The sequence below is a fragment of the Haliotis rufescens genome, unplaced genomic scaffold, assembly GCF_023055435.1.
Source record: "Haliotis rufescens isolate VD_foot unplaced genomic scaffold, xgHalRufe1.0.p SCAF_17, whole genome shotgun sequence".
NCBI classification, from domain to species: Eukaryota; Metazoa; Mollusca; class Gastropoda; order Lepetellida; family Haliotidae; genus Haliotis; species Haliotis rufescens.
Genome location: NW_025963857.1, coordinates 25,924,218 through 25,945,536, shown reverse-complemented (window position 1 = coordinate 25,945,536; position 21,319 = coordinate 25,924,218). Strand labels below are relative to the sequence as shown.

Sequence of the window (21,319 nt, the reverse complement as noted above, 5' to 3'; positions counted from 1 at the left end):
CTTTACGTCCATATTCAGCAATATTCCAGCAGTGACGTAGCATCCTGTAAATAATCGAGTCTGGTCCAGACAATCCAGTGACTGATGTTATGAGCAATGTGTCCCGCCGTCGGTGTACGATGTTACGTACTTAAACAGATCATCGAGTCTGTCCAGTCAATCCAGTGACTGATGTTATGAGCAATGTGCCCCGCCGTCGGTGTACGATGTTACGTACTTAAACAGATCATCGAGTCTGTCCAGTCAATCCAGTGACTGATGTTATGAGCAATGTGCCCCGCCGTCGGTGTACGATGTTACGTACTTAAACAGATCATCGAGTCTGTCCAGTCAATCCAGTGACTGATGTTATGAGCAATGTGCCCCGCCGTCGGTGTACGATGTCACGTACTTAAACAGATCATCGAGTCTGTCCAGTCAATACAGTGACTGGTAATATGAGAAATGTGTCCGGTCGTCGGTGTTCGATGTCACGTACTTAAACAGATCATCGAGTCTGTCCAGTCAATCCAATGACTGATGTTATGAGCAATGTGTCCCGCCGTCGGTGTACGATGTCACGTACTTAAACAGATCATCGAGTCTGTCCAGTCAATCCAGTGACTGATGTTATGTGCAATGTGCCCCGCCGTCGGTGTACGATGTCACGTACTTAAACAGATCATCGAGCCTGTCCATTCAATTCAGTAAGACGCCAGACTGCTTCCGTGGTTTAGTGGTAAATAGGACTGGTTGGCTCGGAGTCAATAAACTGTGTCTGAGTGGGCTATACATATTAAATTGCGGCATGGTAACTCAGTGGACTAAAACTATAAAGTCGGCATTAGTTCGGACTACATTTAGTACAAGCGGCCACACGCACACGTCCATGCAAGTGCAATAATCTCTGACGCGACGTTTAACCCCATTTAGCCTCACTCACCTCATCCATTGAGTCGTCTGTAACTATCAGCTTAGATTGCTGGGGACCTCAGCTACCCCAGAATCCTCCAGGAGTAACGAAGGAAACGTGATGTAGACAAACTCGTGAAGGACCAAGTCTCACCACCCGATCCATTTAATCGTGTAAATATAACCCGGAATCCCCACTGGGAACAGGATATATTAGTTTGTTAACTGGGGCAGAAATCTGCCAAAACCAGCATCAGTATTGTCAACTTCTGACTTGACTCTAACACCTGAAGACACCTCCATTCCGTTTTGGCACCAGATTCCAAAGCTCCATAAAGTTCCAAAAAGAGATGCATTGCAGGGTCTAATAATCTCAAGATGAATACTATTCCTTCAGTTTGATGACCAGACATCTGTCGCTTGTTAGAACTGAATATATATTCAGACATTATCACTGTCTAAAGTGTGTGTGTGTGTGTCTGTGTGTGTGCGCGTAGTGTGTGCCTCTGTGTGTGTATGTGTGTGCGCATGTGTGCGTGCGTGCTTGCGTGGATTTGTGTGTGGGTGAGCATGCGTGTGTGCCTGTGTGTGTGTGCGTGCTTGCGTGGATTTGTGTGTGTGTGCGCATGCGTGTGTGCCTGTGTGTTCGTGTGCGTGTTTGCGTGCATTTGTGTGTGTGTGTGCGTGTATGAGTGAGTGAGTGCGTGCGTGCGTGCGTGCGTGCGTGCGTGCGTGCGTGCGTGCGTGCGTGCGTGTGTGTCGCAGCTCCCGGACTAATGCCGATTTTATAGCCTAGCCCACTGAGATACCATGCCACAGTTTAACACTAATACACCACAATATACCGACCCAGCCGACCATTCCTTGTTTGAGACCCTTATTGCCGAGGGCCAGGCAGGGTAACAACACGAACCATCTGTTTACGTCTTTTAGTATGACGCGACAGAGGATCGAGTCTCCGACATCCGGGCCCATGTGGGGTACCTCTTGGCCTCGAACGTAGTAGAATATTTCTTAACTGAAAGACTACGGATCGGGAAATAAGAAATTTGAACTACACACTCTATAATAAGAAGTGCATCATGCATCAACTATTTAAAATAGCCCTCAGGGGTGCTTGATCTGTGTACGTGGAAACATGTAGATTGGAAGCAGTTTGTGATTGAGATGAAGTACGAAACTTTATATCAAACTGAACACCGATCTTCAATTCCTTGATATCTTGAGGGATTCATATGCACACACAAAAGTCTGTTACTCCTGAACAAGATTGAAAGAAGTGTGTCACCTGCATGGAATTGGATTTTTCTTTCAAGCTGCTCAAAATATCATTTCATCCACATAAACAACAGGTATAAATAGACAAATCCAAGTAGTTTTCATGCCTCTCATAACATTTATTTTGCCTTCAGCCAACGGTTACCAGGAATAATTTCACCTCTTGGTTTCAAACGTAGTAGAATATTTCTAAACTAAAAGATTACAGACCGTGAAATAAGGAATTGGAAATAAAGTTAACTACGCACAGACACATGTCACACTCCATAATAAGAATTGCATCATGCATCTCAGGGGGTGCTTGATCCGTATTTGTTGGAAAGATGTAGATTGGAAGCAGTTTGTGATGATACTATGTTCACATAAATCTAACATAAATTCTGAGCTAAAGTTAAGGGTGATATGCATTGATACAAATACGTGACCCTATATTGATCTAGCCCTGCTACATCTACGATGTTGACAACAATAAAACCTGGTATTGTCAGCAAGTGCAAAAGGCATACAGTTTATACTCAGTTACACTATATATTAGTTATATTGAGTCAGACTGAATGTTAGTTATATTGAGTCACACTTTATATTTTTTATATTCAGTCACACTTTATATTAGTTATATTCAGTCACGCTGTATATAAATTATATTGAGTCCTACTGTATATTAGTTTTAGTTAGTCACACTGTACATTAGTTATATTCAGTCACACTGTATATTAGTTATATCTAGCCACACTGTATATTAGGTATACTCCGTCACACTATATGAACATTTACAATGTAGTGCAATGATTATATGTACACATCAATCGAACGTAAATTCAACGTTAAAGTTAAAGGTGATATTCACTGATACAAATTACAAAATGACCCTATATTTTTTATCTCAGTTATATAAGAATAAAATTTAGTTTTTTTGCTGATTTGCACACATTTCAGAAAGTGCAAAGGGCATACAATTTATACTCAGTTTTTCACTATATATTAGCTATAATTAGTCACACAAAATATGACACAGGGAAGATCGGACACTGGTCACATGGGCCGAAGTCAACACTGAGCTGATGATCTGTCTACACCACGTCAGTCAATCTGCAGGTTGGTGGTAAATGGAGGTAGATGGAATGATCAGTTGAGTATGCATAGTAACACCATATATTAGTTATACTCAGCCACACAAAACGTGACACAGGGAGTTTGGAGTCGGTGGTAATTGTAGGTAGTTAAAGTAACTTTAGATGGACTGTCCAGTTGATAATGAATCAGTGGTCTATACTGTGTTACTACAACTGAATACTTTGATTTCACCTAAGGTGCATTTACAAACATACACATGACCACGTCCATCTACACAATTTCCGCGCGGGTTCAAGACACCGTCATCTGCAGTAAGGAAGTTTCTAACAAACTGTCCCGACTCAGTCAGATGAACAACACTATGTTGGGAGGAGTCAGCAACCAGGATGTCGCCTGTGCTGGTACTTGTGATGCCCCACGGAAGTGTCAGTGTTGTGTCTCCTGTCGGGGGGTAGGTGAACACAACGTCCCCTGCAGGTGTCAGGCACAGGACACACCTGGACCTGCAGTCCGAAACAAAGATGTTTCCTGTTCTGGTGGTACAAAGAAAGCGGGGATTTTGTAGGATGTTCTTTCCACTATGGACTGGCTTGACTGATCTCAGCATGTGTCCCGTCATATCCAAAATATCCACACTGGGGGGAGACCGGACGCTTGCTGCGAGTGTTGATTGTGTCGGAGACGTTAAGCCCAAGTACTGTTTGTTGGTTGTGATGGTTGACAGCAGCACCAGGTCAGGGTTGACTTCAACTGTTACAATCTGACTGGTATCTGGCAGAGTGACCGCCACCTGGTTGTGTTTCAACTTTGTTATACCATACGGACGGCTACTCAGACTGAGCTTGCTATGACCTGGCTGTTTTGTCTTGGTGAAGAAGGACTTCACACTCTTGTTCTTGCAGTCTGTGACTACCACTGTGTCTGTGCCATTCACCACCAGAGTCGTCACATCAATGGGCCGTGCAGCATTTCCATCTCCTGCAACTCTGATGTTAATGGTGTCATGTAACACAGGAGTCGCCTTCAGGTCAAGCACACCCTCATACAGGACGTCTATCTCACCCAGTTGTAGATCGTCCAGTGCTCTACTCAGCTGATCCGTGTCCTGTCTGAACATGATCTTGGCTATTCTCCCATCATCCTTCAGGTCTGCGTCTCCGACAGCATCCACATCACCGACCTCACATCCCTGATACATCTCATACACATCCATGTCAAACTCAGATTGTTGAGTTTGGTCTATCAGTTTAACCTGTTGTCGGTACATCTGTACTGATATTTCCCCTGACTTAATGTCGGCTGTCAGTTGTCCAATGTGCTTTTCTGAGACTTCTTTCAGTTCATCTAGGAGTTTGTTTTCCTTGAAAGTGATCTTCTCTCTCGCTTTATTACCGGAAGACTTGATATCTGATTCCATTTGGGCATACCAATCTTTTTTCAGAGATCACATTCGACTTAACTGTATCAACTTTTACTTTCATTTGGATTTGTTTCTTCAGGATATTTTCTTTTCATTCAACAGTTGTGATTTTAAAGCAGGTAATTCCGACTCTAGAGTGACAACTGAGTAACATTTCCTGTGATAGATAACACAACAGGTGTGACAGGTGACTTTCTTGCAATCTTTGCACAGGAATTTGATGCATTCATCCTTGTGATCATTACACATGACTTTTCGTTTCCTGATGGTAGTGCGTCATCGCATATAGAGCACCACACAGAGGATGGAGTTGTCTCCCCTTCGCGTTGACAGCACGTGCAATTTTTCGTATCTGAACAAAATAAGTTTTAAGGTTGATAAAAAGACAGTTGGCAATGTACCACTGAGAGTGTATTGGTATATCTCTGTGTATACATGAAGTTGTACTGAGTGAAGGTGATATATTTAGTGTTATTAATACATATTATTTGTTTTTATAGAATCTCACCCGAGTGTCTTTTAATATCAAATATATCAACACGAGTTGAGACATTTTCAATTTGTAGACAACAGTAATAAGCAGTGTCCTAAGTGTAAAATAGTACTGCTAACAGCTTCAGTAGCAGTGCCATTAATGATATCATTTGATTGTGGCGTCATGGTAACCAATAACGTCACAATGGTCTGTAAAGAATTGTAGCTATCGCTTGATCTCACCCGAGCCATATCTCCCGCGGGAGCTAGTTTTGGATCATAAAACATATTTCACACTATCATAAAATCACACAATAATGCTACACCTGTCAACAGATACAAGTATATGTATATAATGGTCACAAGGAGCGTTTTGTCTGTAATATAAGGGTTTTTTAAATAATCCCTTTTGTCTGTAACGTCTTACTTGTACAAAGGCAATTGTATCTCCATGTCGTATTTGGATGAATACAAACTTCATACAGCGACTAAAGCGAAACAATTGTTACGAAACCGGATTGAGTATTGATTGTATTCGTCCAGTTTCTATTACTTCTACAGTATTTGAAACAAATGAAATAACACAGAGTGCAATGGGAATGGGAGAATAACATTTGGGACATAGATGTGGGCAAACTGTTGACACAATGCAGTTTGTATCTACCTTTAGATCCGGGGCCAAATGAATCCAAGAGTCCCTGGATGACAAAGCTTGGCTTGACGTCATCTGCCCACTCCCCCACTGCTTTCTCAGGGGAAGACACTTTCGTCATTTTGCTGCAGAATGGACACAGGAGAGACTTGGCACTGATGGCTTCTGGTCTTGTTTTGGGTGTAGTTGACGACACATTTCCGACAGAAGGTGTGATAACACACAAGGGTGCATGGATTGTCAAACACCTCTGTGCATATAGTGCATGTGAGAAAATGTTCTTCCAGTTTCTTGGACGTCGCCATCTACCAACAGATAGAGAGACATCATATCTTAAATGAGAGTCAATTGTCATTTCAAATTTGTGAAAATACTCCACATAAAAACACCCAAACGTTTTCACCAGCAACCACAGTTGACACTTTGCTGATGTAGACGCCGTCGCACCTGTGTATCCAACTCATATTTTCAACAGGTTAAGACAAGGAATTTGCTAGATGCATTAATCCAAGGACTGAATATATTCTGTTGTTATATCTCCAGCACACAAACGCTATAACAGGTACACGGACATTTATTGTCGCGTGTTATATGCACTGACCTAGATATCGGCTCTCATTTTCATAACAAAAGTAGGCTAGCTGAACATTATCAATAGCCCTCAGCCAAACTATGCAACACAACTACAGCCATTATACATACTTACTGTCTTAAAACCGCACGACATATAGATATGACAGACATACTACACCCTCTGGAATCAGTGTATCATTAACAGACAAAAGTTCGTGAGATCAGTCGCATGTACATAACGAAAGTAGACTTGGCAACACAGGGTGGCAAGGGCACGAACGCTTAATACATCACCACGACTGAATCATCACCTGACTATTACTTCACAGCCTGTGGATACATTACTGAGTAACGACGTCGCTTAACTCGGGCACTGTGATCATTGTTTGCCTTGTAGTGTACATAAACTTTGGAAAATATCACCCGCATGTCAACTTACCTTCACTTCCTTGATCCAACCAGGCGGTGTAGAGGGAGATTGCACACCATGATGAATGGCTACTGCTGGTGACCTGTTATCAGTCGTTACAGCGCACATGATTGCGACTCGTTTCACTTTTACTCGTTTTGATCGGGAGAGAAATATATTTAACCGAAAAGGTTGAGAAAAATTGACTCTTGTTGGGAAATATATACAAAACACTCCAGATAAGCACCTTGCTTAAATATAACTTTCGAGAAGAGTAGCAGGAGTGTCACGTGACTCATTCACGTGTTAAAATGTCCAGAAACACGATCATGCACATTTGGTTCGGTCGTTGCTTACAATATGTCTGTCATTTCTTACCAAAATATGCTTTTAAAACCTAATTTAGCGCTTTAAAAAATTGTATAACCTGAATTTATCACGAAATCCAAAGAACACACATAAGCATCTACAGATTGAATTAGTGGAATATTATTGGTCTACGTCAATTCGCAGAGGACAAATTGATGAAATATTTCTTATTGATGGTGTGGGTGTTCTTTGTGTGCCTGTCGACCTGTAGCTCGGTGTGTGTATGCTGCGTGCAGAGTAACGGTATTCAATTGAAGTCGTCTATCCTCCCAAGCTGTATGCCCATGACCGACTTTCTCGTGTAACAGTAACTTTGTGCGGATAGTGATAAAAATAGATTCTGTGTTGACATCAGCACACACAGGAAAGAAGTGATGTTTTCCTGCCTTGAACGTAACAGTAGCAATAGCCTGAGGATAGGGTTTACCTCAAAACTTATTAGATGGTTGGCAGTGAAGATTTCATTGTGTGATAACAGCCCAAACAGGAATATATGGCTATGATGTAGTAGAAGTAAGGTATTCGATGGTATTATGAGGACCTGGTGTGTGTTCAGGCCATCCCAGACACTTGAGTCATGTCGACATTGACTGGCTACAATGAATAGATGTCTTTCTTGACCTCAGTCGTGAGTGGGAAGCTTGCTTGCTGACTGAAAGTGGTATTCCACCACTTGTGACTAGTGTCCGCTTCTGAAAGAGGACAACTATTCTCAAAAATGATTTAAGTCCGATGTCATGTTGACATTGACTGGCTACATGTAAGATCTTGAATAGCTCTAACATGACTTGAGTGGGAAGCTTTCCAGCTATGTTACTGGTCTAGACTCGATTAATTACTGTCATATAGCTGGAATATTGCTGGAGTGCGGCGTTAAACAACAAACAAACAAACATCCAGCTTTGTTATCCTCAGCCAGGAAGTAGGACAGGGGATATAGGGACGGAGTTCGTCAATGGGGACAAAAACATTCAAAAACTATTTAAGTTAAACAAATGAAATTTACACACTAATCTTACTGGTTATGATCTTAAAAGAGTTCGAAAATTGATGTCTTACAGAGTGATGCCCCTTGCTCCATGCTGTTCGACTTGCATACCGGGTGAAATGGGGACAAATTTTCTCAGAAACTACTCAAGTCACATTCCTGTCAGTTTACTTTCCTATCTAGGAGATATTTGTCAAGTCTGAGTTCGAAAATTGTTCCGTTAATTCTTTTTTTTTTTAAAGAAGCGAAGACCCTCCTTCCTCAGCGCTTTTCAACTTAGTTCATAGTGTGTGCAATGGGGACAAGTTTTCTCTGTTATCCCTGCTCTGTAACTCTGTATCTTGATATTCTGACCTGGATGTAAATAGCCAAACACGATTTCCCCCTGGGGGCCTCATGCCTTTGCTATTGGCATCTCTACCCACATACTCTCCACTTCAAGCCCTCACCCATCCTCGATTATTCAGTGTATTTGATCTCCATCCTTCTCCACCCTTGACTTATTTACCACAACAGCTTCGTTTGTGAGCCCGGTGTCAAATTACAACGTGTTATTACATATCTAAAATCAATCTACCGATTCTATATTATGTGAAGAGGGCTCGGTCCTACGAGGCACCGGTTTTCAATGTGGCTCCAAACCAAACTCTCGTCCTTATGAGTGTTGAATTCATACACATGAGCCCTAGAAAATCTGTGCAAAGTTAGTGGTAAGAGAGATGGAGCTGGTGCGTCATTTTCAAAAGGAAGCTTTGACGGCTGATGGGTCCAGGGCATTTATCATGTAATGCTGCTTGGCTATTTGGTTAAGTGAGTGGTTGAGTGAGTGAGTGAGTGAGTAGTTGAGTGAGCGGTTGAGTGAGCGGTTGAGTGAGGGAGTGAGTTATGAGTTGTTAAGTTTTTGAGTGGTTAAGTGAGTGAGTGAGCAAGCGAGTGTGCGTGAAAGCGCTGCAATAGTATGGTGCTGACAAGCCAAAAAACATAAGCAGGGCTAAGTGATATTCCAATCTACAGTCATAGTTTTCTGGGACGCCTGACGACAGCTCAGCACAGCAAATTGCGATGTCTTATGCCTCAGTCAAAAATACAACAGTCGCCGGATGATGTGGGCGGTGGGTTTCACCGATGCCCCGGCGTGCTACAGATTTTTGCCCACCTCTGTGACACTTCGGTGCAGTAATGAAACCAAAGATGATCGGTAGATACCCCTTCAGCCAGGATCCCAAGGGTTTTGGAAAAAGAGTTCGCTTTCGAAATTGTTGCAAGTGCTGTATCACATTTCAGTTGATTTTGTAAATTTGTGGAATATGAAACTTCGGAGATGAAGAGTGGAAAGGCAAAGGGAGCTGCTGCGAAGAAGGGCACAACGGGGAGGAAGAGACAGAAGGACAGTGTGTGTGGAGGGACAGGCATCCCTATAGACATTCCATGCTGCTCATCCCATTCAGCCCAATATATAATACGTGTCCGGCGCCCCGTCGGGTATCTCTCAATGTTGCTGATTTTTAGTCTTTTCGGGCATCGTAAATTAATCTTTCCCGGCATCTGTGTATATGTGACCGAGGCATTAGACATCTCGTCCACCCGTGCCTCCAAATATAACAGAACACATGGTCAACACAGTCTAAGTTTTATTTTAAGTATGTATCACGACTGAAAACAGCGGTATAGATCATGATTGAAACAACATGCAACAACTGTTCCTTCTGTATGTCCATGGATGATACATAGTAGAAGCCCAGCAATATGTTGTCAGTCAGCCAGCCATGAACAACTTAGTCCTTTGTCTAGTCCAATGACAGGAAACACAATAAAATTTACAAATTGTGGACAGGTTATGATCCCCACGTTCTCATTTCTTGAAAGCTATCTTTTTGCTCTTGAGTACAGACCACTTGTGTCGCTTCAGGTAGTAGCTTACTGCAATTAGTCCTGAGAAGATTATGATAGCCTGGAAGAATCAATAGCGTTGTTAACTTCAATATTCCATTTGTAACATCATCCCAGAACTTAAACATCAACAGTTCAATTGAGGATGAAATGGTTTGAAGTTTGAGTTTGCTCTGAACGAAATTTCAGTTTTATCACAATGTGTTAACTTCTTGTGGTAGGAAATACCACAGAGTTTGTTTGTTGTTAAATGCCACTCTCAGAAATATTCATACCTGAAATGTGTCCTTTAATACTAATATGCAGTGAAAATTAGTTGTGAAAACTATTAAAAAAATTCATCCCTTGCGCCATACTTGACTCTGCCAATCGTCAGTGTGGCAGATATTTAGTCGTCCTGTCTAGGAATCAGATGGCTTACACAATAGGGCTTGGTCGGGTAACTCGCGTACTCGGGTACTCTGGTCGGGTGGGCACTGACGAGGACCCGGATACCCACAGGACTACCCAGACCCGTGGTTAGTCACTTGATATGTAGCTTAATCAGAACAATTCACTGCTACAACTCCATGGTTACCTTCAAGTATATGTTCACATATCTTTCTGACAACACACTCATTCCTTCTTTAATATGTTTTCAGTAAAGATACAGCTTCAGTCAACTCCAGTGTATACATGACCAGATCCTTTTGTAGATTATGTTTTGCAAGTGGTCCGGTAAAACAATTTCTATTTGGCCATTTTGTAACTCTTGATGCTGCGGGTATCCGGGTAGGGTTGGGTAATAGGGGGTCGGGTATCATTGTAGAAAATTTGGACTTGTCCAAACCCTATTACACACCACAGATAAACACACATGCAAGTATCATGATACATATCGGATCGAGAGCAAGGTACATGTATGTGTATAGGTATAGGTATTGGATTGCACAGTTTGTTCTTTGACACAGCCCTAATGATCAGAGGACCCTTTCATGTTAATGTAAGTTTACAAGTTCCTCTCTGCTACGTATTACATACAGTCAAACACCGTTGTGTCCAACATTGAAGTGTCGACGTAAAACTATTCCTTCTTTATTCACCTTTTTACGATTGTGTCAAACCTCGGATAATTCGAACTATTTACGTAGGCTCCTTCAACTTCGACATAATGGTGTACGACTGTATATTCAAACCCACTGTCAGCCTTAAACAGACAGGGGCGGTGGGGAAGCTAAGTGGTGTAAGCGCTCGCTCGCAATGCAGAAGGTCCGGATTCGATTCCCCATATGGTTACAATGTGTGAAGCCCATTTCTGGTGTCCCCCGCCGTGATATTACTGAAATATTGGTAAATGGTGTAAAACCATACTCACTCACTGACTTAAACAGACAACCTTATATATCTTGGTTACTTGTCAAATATATAAATACACCGACACAGTTGAATCTTCAAGAATAAACCACGTGCTTATTCTTCTGTGTCACTACTGAACGTATATTCATAGATCCAGAAACCTGAATAACATATTTTATTAATTTCAGTTAAACTAAGGAATACAGCTTATGGCACTTCTACTTACAAATTTGTTGATGGTTAATACTCAGTATTCAGTATATTATGTGTTTGATTGTGATACTTTGTCATATATACCAGGTCATAACGGTTTCCTCATTTTGTTTATGTCAAAACTTTCGGACGCATGCTTTTCAGGTTGTAATGTCATCATTTGCCAAGCAGTAATCTTTGTTTCTTTCAAGATGATTCTGACAAGTACTCAACAGAAGTACTATCCAACATTGTAAAACGACACATGTCGGCGGATATCTGATGCTGTATTATTCACATTTACTACGAACTGTGCAAACCATTTTTGTGTCATTGTTTTCAAATATAACGCCCCATTTCTGGTGTCCCCTGTCGTGACATTGCTGGAATATTGGTAAAATCTGCATAAAATCATATCTCCAACTCACTCAAATGATGCGAATAATTGCAAATACTGAAACAAATGTTATTATGACTGGTTTGAAATAAACAACTAAACAATGTTGTTCCTTTTTCATTTGTGTGGTTCACGGATGTCCAAGGAAAGGTAAGGTGTGCATCTGCTGTGAAGAAACATGTGATCGTGGATTCGAACACCAGATTCCCCCTGAATATGTTTCGTGGTTTGTTAGCGCCACATCCGTGCTCGTGGCTTTCACCGCGTCCTCCCATATAGCGCTGCCAGCGCCACGACAGCGCATACACTGAACCAGTTGAAACCAACACTACCACCTCCGCCGTCCACAAGGGCAGAGATCCCGCGCCCACTGGCAAAGAAGAAACATGTTCGTCCTCCATCACAGTAGGGGTTGTTTAAATGTATCGCACAAGCAGTATTGATACCAAGCAATACAACAAATGAAGATCTCGGTTGCCGTAACAGGCGACTATGCTTGACGTTTGAGGCGACTAACGGGATTGGGTGGTCAGGCCTGCTGACTTGGTTAAAGCATGTCATCGTATTCTAGTTCAGTAGATCGATGCTCATGATGTCAATAACTGGATTGTCTGGTCCAGACTCGATTATTTAAAGACCTCCGTAATTTAGCTGGAATATTGCAGAGTGCGGCGTTGAACAACACACAAACCAAGCAATACCAAGCCTTGAAAGTTATCTTATCTCTAATGACTCTGTATGGAGAGGAATACTGACGCCGACGTTATGGTATCATCATCGGCATGACAACACAGAATTGTTTAATCATTTTATCCCCAAGGCTGGGATACTACAATGATAGTAAGACTATCACATGACAGTCGTGTGATGCCTAAGATGTAGTTTCCCAAAGTTAGTCGGCGTCAGTGACCGCATCCTACGTCAGCTTGCCGACCAAGTCGCTCGGAGACTTCGTTCAGTGCCCTGTGTGCAAGACAAGGTTGGGCCTGTCCTCTGGCATTCAATGCATATCTACATACACACGAGGACAGATATATTGTAATGGTTTCAAAACTTGACGTTTTGCCGACACAGCTGGGAAATTGTTGATGCGGCGTAAAACAAAATTCATTCGTTCATTAACTCATTCTCCGAAACAATCGACATGCACTGCTGGAACATTACGGTTGTGGCGTAAAACAATACCCATTCATTCATTCTTCCAAACTGTCGCCATGAACAGCTGGGAAATTGCTGGTACGGCGTAAAACAATATTCATTCATCCATTCTTCGAAACAGTCGCCATTAACAGCTGGGAAATTGCTGGTACGGCGTAAAACAATATTAACTGATTCATTCATTCATTCGTTCATTCATTCTCAAAACAAAGAGAGAAACGGGGAAGAATCCAATCTGAGAATGGTAGGATATACAGAGATATTGAGTTTGTGAAGGGAATGATAAGAAATAATGTTACATGCTTTGGTCTCGGTGTATGATGCAAAATGATAAACTATAGCCAAGCTCTCAATACTCACTCGATCTTTAGTAAGACCACGCGTACGAAGACTAAGCTTGTTGCTGGGGCAAGAATATTTTTCTTTTTTATTTGCCGACCACGATTTTCTTTGATTTGTTTGTTGTTTACGTCCACCTTCAGCAATATTCCAGCAATGGCGTGGCGTCCCGTAAATAATCGAGTCTGGTCCAGACAATCCAGTGACTGATGTTATGAGCAATGTGTCCCGCCGTCGGTGTACGATGTCACGTACTTAAACAGAGCATCGAGTCTGTCCAGTCGATCCAGTGACTGATGTTTTGAGCAATGTGTCCCGCCGTCGGTGTACGATGTCACGTACTTAAACAGATCATCGAGTCTGTCCAGTCTATCCAAGGACATGTTATGAGCAATGTGTCCCGCCGTCGGTGTACGATGTCACATACTTAAACAGATCATCGAGTCTGTCCAGTCTATCCAAGGACATGTTATGAGCAATGTGTCCCGCCGTCGGTGTACGATGTTACGTACTTAAACAGATCATCGAGTCTGTCCAGTCAATCCAGTGACTGATGTTATGAGCAATGTGTCCCGCCGTCGGTGTACGATGTCACGTACTTAAACAGATCATCGAGTCTGTCAAGTCAATCCAGTGACTGGTGTAATGAGCAATGTGTCCCGCCGTCGGTGTACGATGTCACGTACTTAAACAGATCATCAAGTCTGTCCAGTCAATCCAGTGACTGATGTTATGAGCAATGTTCCCCGCCGTCGGTGTACGATGTCACGTACTTAAACAGATCATCGAGTCTGTCCAGTCAATCCAGTGACTGATGTTATGAGCAATGTGTCCCGCCGTCGGTGTACGATGTCACGTACTTAAACAGATCATCGAGTCTGTCCAGTCAATCCAGTGACTGATGTTATGAGCAATGTGCCCCGCCGTCGGTGTACGATGTCACATACTTAAACAGATGATCGAGTCTGTCCAGTCAATCAAGTGACTGATGTTATGAGCAATGTGTCCCGCCGTCGGTGTACGATGTCACGTACTTAAACAGATCATCGAGTCTGTCCAGTCAATCCAGTGACTGATGTTATGAGCAATGTGCCCCGCCGTCGGTGTACGATGTCAAGTACTTAAACAGATCATCGAGTCTGTCCAGTCAATCCAGTGACTGATGTTATGAGCAATGTGCCCCGCCGTCGGTGTACGATGTCACGTACTTAAACAGATCATCGAGTCTGTCCAGTCAATCCAGTGACTAATGTTATGAGCAATGTGCCCCGCCGTCGGTGTATGATGTCACGTACTTAAACAGATCATGGAGTCTGTCCAGTCAATCCAGTGACTAATGTTATGAGCAATGTGTCCCGCCGTCGGTGTACGATGTCACGTACTTAAACAGATCATCGAGTCTGTCTAGTCAATCCAGTAAGACGCCAGACTGCTTCCGTGGTCTAGTGGTAGAGCGTGTGCCGGGAAAGCGGAAGGTCGGGGCTCGATCCCCGGTCGCGTCATACCAAAAGACGTTAAAAGATGGACTTGTTGTTACCCAGTCTCGCGCCCTCCATTTAGGGGCCAATACAACGACTGGTTGGCTCGGAGTCAATAAACTGTGTCTGAGTGGGCTATATATATTAAATTGCGGCACGGTAACTCAGTGGACTAAAACTATAAAGTCGGCATTAGTTCGGACTACATGTGGTACAAGCAGCCACACGCACACGTCCATGCAAGTGCAATAATCTCTGACGCGACGTTTAACCCCATTTAGCCTCACCTCACCTCACCTCACCTCACTCATTTCACCTCACCTCACCTATTAAGTCGTCTGTAACTATCAGCTTAGATTGCTCTCCTCTATCCCGGAATCCTACAGGAGTAACTCAGGGAACGTGGTGTAGACAAACTCGTGAAGGACCAAGTCTCACCACCCGATCCATTTAATCGTGTCATATAACCCGGAATCCCCACTGGGAACAGGATTTATTAGTTTGTTAACTTGGGCAGAAATCTGCCAAAACCAGCATCAGTACTGTCAACATCTGACTTGACTCTAACACCTGAAGACACCTCCATTCCGTTTTGGCACCAGATTGTAAAGTTCCATCAAGTTCCAAAAAGAGATGCATTGCAGGGTCTAATAATCTCAAGATGAATACTATTCCTTCAGTTTGATGACCAGACATCTGTCGCTTGTTAGAACTGAATATATATTCAGACATTGTGACTGTCTGAAGTGTGTGTGCGCATGTGTGTCTATGTGTGTGTGCGTGCTTGCGTGCAGTTGTGTGTGTGTGCGCATGCGTGTGCGCCTGTGTGAGTGTGCGTGCTTGCGTGCATTTGTGTGTGTGTGTGCGTGTCTGAACTGAATATATATTCAGATATTATCACTGTCTGAAGTGTATGTGTGTCTGTGTGTGTGCGCGCAAGTGTTTGTATGTGTGTGTGTGTGTGTGCGTGCGTGCTTGCGTGCATTTGTGTGTGTGCGCATTTGTGTGTGCCTGTGTGTGTGTGTGTGTGTGTGTGTGTGTGTGTATGTGTGTGTGTGTGTGTGTGTGTGTGTGTGTGTGTGTGTGTGTGTGTGTGTGTGTGTGTGTGTGTGTGTGTGTGTGTGTGTGTGTGTGTGTGTGTGTCTGTGTGTATGTCTGTCTGTCTGTCTGTGTCTGCGTCGCTGCTTGTTACTCTCCCGGACTAATGCCGATTTTATAGACTATCCCACTGAGATACCATGCCACAGTTTAACACTAATTTACCATCAGACACAATATACCGACCCAGCCGATCATTCCTTGTTTAAGTCCCTTAATGCCGAGGGCCAGGCAGGGTAGCAACACGAACCAGCTGTTTACGTCTTTTAGTGTGACGCGGCAGAGGATCGAATCTCCGACCTTCCGCTGTCCGGGCTGACGCTCTATCAACTAGACCAAGGAAGCGGTCCTTATTATTGGAAGCAGTTAGTGATTGAAATGAAGAATGAAGCTAAATATATGATTAAAAAACAAAAATTGGCTTCAGGTTTTACCCATGTGGGGTACCTGTTGGACCGGAACGTAGTAGAATATTTCTAAACTGAACGACTACAGATCGGGGAATAAGAAATTTGAACTACACACTTGATCCGTGTTTATGGAAACATAAAGATTGGAAGCAGTTTGTGATTGAGATGAAGTATGAAACTTAATATCAAATTGAACACAGATCCTCAATTTCTTGATATCTTGAGGGATTCATATTCACACACAAAATCTGTTACTCGTGAACAAGATTGAAAGAAGTGTGTCACCTGCATGGAAATTGATTATTCTTTCAATCTGCTCAAAATATCATTTCATCCACATAAACAACAGGTATAAATAGAATAATCCTAATAAAAAGTAATTTTCACGACACTCATAACATTTGTTTTGCCTTAAGCTAACGGTTATCAGAGATAATTCCACCTCTTGGCTTCGAACGTAATAGAATATTTCTAAACTAAAAGATTACAGACCGTGAAATAAGGAATTGGAAATAAATTTATCTACGCTCAGACACATGTTACACTCCATAATAAGAATTGCATCTTGCATCTCAGGGGTGGAAACATGTAGATAGGAAGCAGTTTGTGATGATACTATTTACACATAAATCTAACATAAATTCTCAGCTAAAGTTAAGGGTGATATGCATTGATACAAATACGTGACCCTATATTGATCTAGCCCTGCTACATTTACGATGTTGACAACAATAAAACCTGGTATTGTCAGCAAGTGCAAAAGGACTGTAAGTTATATTTAGTCACGCTGTAAATTAGTTATATTTAGTCACACTGTTTATTAATTATACTCAGTCACACGACAAATTAGCTATATTCAGACACACTGTATGTTAGTTATATTCAGTCACACGACATATTAGCTATATTACGTCACACAGTATATTAGTTATATTCAGTCACACTGTATATTTGTTTTATTCAGTCACACTGCATATTAGTGATATTTAGTCACACTGTATATAAGTTACATTGAGTCACACTATATATTAGTTATACTCAGTCACACTATATATTAGTTATACTCAGTCACACTATATATTAATTAATATTCAGTCACACTGTATGTTAGATATATTGAATCACACTGTATATTAGTTATACTCAATAACACTGTATATTAGTTATACTCAGTAACACTGTATATTAGTTAAACTCATTCACACTATATATTAGTTATACTCAGTCACACTATATCAACATTTACAACGGAGTGCAATGATTCTATGTACACATACATATAACGTAAATCCCAAGTTAAAGTTAAAGGTGATATTCATTGATACAAATAAGTGACCCTTTATTATCTTATTTGCATACTTATCTTTATTATTTGCATGCAAAGGACATACAGTTTATTAGCCTCACGATATAATAGCTTTAATTAGTCACACGATATATTAGTTATACTCAGTCACACTGTATATATTTATACTCAGTTACACTGTATATATTTATACTCAGTCACACTAGATATCATTTACACAGAGTGACGTTACATATTAGTAATACTCAAACCATATATTAGTTCTACTCAAACTATAGATTAGTTCTACACAGTCAAACTATGTATTAGTTATACTCATTCACACAAAATATGACACCGGGAAGATCTGACACTGGTCACATGGGTCCAAGTCAACACTGAGTTGATGATCTGTCAACACCACGTCAGTCAATCTGCAGTTTGGAGGTGGTGGTAAATGTAGGTAGTTATCATAACTTCAGATGGAATGATCAGTTGATTATGAATCAGTGGTCTATACTGTGTTACTACTACTTAATACTTTGATTTCACCTGAGCCGGATTACAAACATACACATGGCCACGTCCATCTACACAAACTCCGTACGGGTTCAAGACACCGTCATCTGCAGTAAGGAAGTTTCTAACAAACTGTCCCGACTCAGTCAGATGAACAACTTTAAGTTGAGAGAAGTCAGCAACCAGGATGTCGCCTGTGCTGGTACTTGTGATGCCCCGCGGATATGTCAGTGTTGTGTCTCCTGTCGGGGTGTAGGTGAACACAACATCCCCTTCAGGTGTCAGGCACAGGACACACCTGGAAGTGCTGTCTGACACAAGGATGTTTCCTGTTCCTGTGGTACAAAGAAAGAAAGGAGATTGTAGGGATCTTTTCTCCACCACTGAGTGGGCTGATTGACCTCAGTACGTTTCCTATCATGTCCAGAATATCCACACTGGGGGGAGACTGGACACTTGCTGCTAGTGTTGATGGTGTCAGAGACGTTATACCACAGTACTGTTTGTTGGTTGTGATGGTTGACAGCAGCACCAGGTCAGGGTTGACTTCAACTGTTACAATCTGGCTGGTATCTCGCACAGTGACCGCCACCTGGTTGTGTTTCAACTTTGTTATACCCCACGGACGACTACTCAGGCTGAGCTTGCTGTGACCTGGCTGATTTGTCTTGGTGTAGAAGGACTTCACACTCTTGTTGATGCTGTCTGTGACTACCACTGTGTCTGTGCCATTCACCACCAGAGTCGTCAAGTCAATGGGCCGTGCAGGATTTCCATCTCCTGCAACTCTGATGTTAATGGTGTCATGTAACACAGGAGTCGCCTTCAGGTCCAGCACTCCCTCATACTGGATGTCTATCTCACCCAGCTGTAGATCGTTCAATGCTCTACTCAGCTGATCCGTGTCCTGTCTGAACATGATCTTGGCTATTCTCCCATCATCCTTCAGGTCTGCGTCTCCGACAGCATCCACATCATCGACCTCCCATCCCTGATACATCTAAAACACATCCATGTCACACTCAGATTGTAGGGTCTGGTCTATCAGTTCAGCCTGTTGTCGGTACATCTGTACTGATATTTCCCCTGACTTAATGTCGGCTGTCAGTTGTCCAATGTGCTTTTCTGAGACTTCTTTCAGTTCATCTAGGAGTTTATTTTCTTTGACAGTGATCTTCTCTCTCGCTTCGTTTCCAAAGGACTTGATATCTGATTCTATTTGTACATGCCGATCTGTTTCAGAGATGACATTTGATTGAACTGTATCGACTTTTACTTTCATTTGGATTTGTTTCTTCAAGATATTTTCTTTTTCATTCAACAGTTGGGATTTTAAAGCAGGTAATTCCGACTCTAGTGTGACAACCGAGTCACATTTCCTGTGATAGATAATACAACAGGTTTGACAGGTGACTTTCTTGCAATCTTTGCACAGGAATTTGATGCATTCATCCTTGTTCTTTGCACATGACCTTTCGTTTCCTGGCGATAAAGACCTCACTAAGAAGGTCAATTGTGTCATGATGGCGAGTGGATGAGATGCGTCTGTGTACCCTCTCGCATACGTCACACAATGCGTCATCGCATATAGAGCACCACACAGTTGCTGGGGTTGACTCCCCTTCGAGTAGACAACACGTGCAATGTTTCGTAGCTGTACCAAACAAGTAAAATGGTTGAAAGAAAAAAACGGCTAAATATATCACTGAGTGTGTGTTGGCATATATATATATATATATATATATATATATATATATATATATATATATATATACTGGTACTGTGTGTAGGTGACATTTTGATTTTTGATATACTTAAAGGGGCGGTGGGGTAACCTAGTGGATAAATCATGCGCTCGTCACGCAAAAAAACCCGGGTTCGATTCCCCACATCGGTACAATATGTGAAGTCTATTTTCCGGTGTCCCGTGCCATTGTATTGTTGGAATATTGCTAAAAGCGGTGTAAAACCATACTCACTCTCTCACTCACAGTTATACTTAAAGTTGGTCTTAAAGTACTGCCACCCAGAATCACTCAGTAAAAGTTACACATGAAAACAGTTACAAGTTTATTTGCATGATGGATGTATCGAGTGTTTGGAATGTCACTTTTCTTTGCAAACAACATATTTTGCCTATAATGTCTTCCTTGTACAAAGGCCATGGGGCATAGCTGTCGTATCTGGGTGACTACAAACTTTATCAGCCACCAAGGGGACTTAAAACTGGTATACCATACTTCACAACAATATAATAACACATGATAATGCTACATCTGACAATAGGGGCGGTCCGGTAGCCTAGTGGTTAAAACGTTCGCTCGTCACGCCGAAGACCCGGGTTCGATTCCCGTCATGGGTACAATGTGTGAAGCCCATTCTGGTGTTCCCCGCCGTGATAGTGCTGGAATATTGCTAAAAGCGGCGTAAAACCATACTCACTCACTCACTCTAATCTGACAATAAATTCTAGTATATGTGCATAATGGACTAGTTTCGCAGTAACATGGGTGATTGCTTGAGGTCTGTATTGCTAGGAGCATGTACTTGTGTGTAAATTGTTATAAAGAAATAACACAGAGCCAAATAGGAATAGGTGAATAACATTTAGGAAATTGATTTGGGCAAACTACTGTTGACACAATGCAGTTTCTATCTACCTTTACATCCGGGGCCAAACGAATCCAAGAGTCCCTGGATGACAAAGCTGGGCTTGACGTCAACCGCCCACTCCTCCACTGGCTTCTCAGGGGAAGACACTTTCGTCATCTTGCTGCAGAATGGACACAGAAGAGACTTGGCACTGATGGCTTCTGGTCTGGTTTTGGTGTAGTTGACTGTACATAACGAAAGTAGACTTGACAACACAGAGGTGGGAAGCTGGGACACGAACGCTAAACACATCGCCACGACTGAATCATCAGCTGACTTTTACTTCACAGGCTGTCGATACATTACTGAGTAACGACGTCGCTTAACTCGGCCATTGAGATCATTGTTAGCCTTGTAGTGTACATAACATTTGGCAAATATCACCCGCATGTCAACTTACCTTCACTTCCTTGATCCAACCAGGCGGTGTAGAGGGAG

The 21,319-nt window shown here is 42.2% G+C and overlaps 2 protein-coding genes across 4 annotated transcripts in view; both read right to left on the bottom strand.

Annotated features, from left to right (window-relative positions):
• The window catches only part of LOC124126327 (tripartite motif-containing protein 2-like), a 17,550-nt gene extending 10,663 nt beyond the window's left edge, over positions 1-6,887 (bottom strand). The window contains exons 1-2 of one of the 2 annotated variants that reach the window (XM_048397809.1): positions 6,802-6,887; positions 5,802-6,094 (exon numbers count right to left, since the gene is read on the bottom strand). In XM_048397809.1, coding sequence (XP_048253766.1) covers positions 5,802-5,910 — 109 coding nt within the window. In that variant the 5' untranslated portion in view covers positions 5,911-6,094; positions 6,802-6,887. The remainder of the gene's footprint in view (positions 1-5,801; positions 6,095-6,801) is intronic. The other variant, XM_048397808.1, reaches the window with a different exon arrangement.
• Positions 2,268-21,319, bottom strand: LOC124126313. 2 transcript variants are annotated; one of them, XM_048397810.1, is made up of 3 exons: positions 21,282-21,319; positions 20,890-21,066; positions 2,268-5,015 (listed from the first exon to the last, which is right to left on the bottom strand). In XM_048397810.1, exon 3 carries the CDS (start codon positions 4,658-4,660, stop codon positions 3,437-3,439), a length of 1,224 nt encoding a protein of 407 aa, XP_048253767.1. In that variant the 5' UTR covers positions 4,661-5,015; positions 20,890-21,066; positions 21,282-21,319; the 3' UTR covers positions 2,268-3,436. The 2 variants fall into 2 exon arrangements, with proteins under 2 accessions (XP_048253767.1, XP_046345664.2); XM_046489708.2 differs by lacking the exon at positions 2,268-5,015 and adding an exon at positions 18,044-19,883 and having other exon boundaries at positions 21,282-21,317.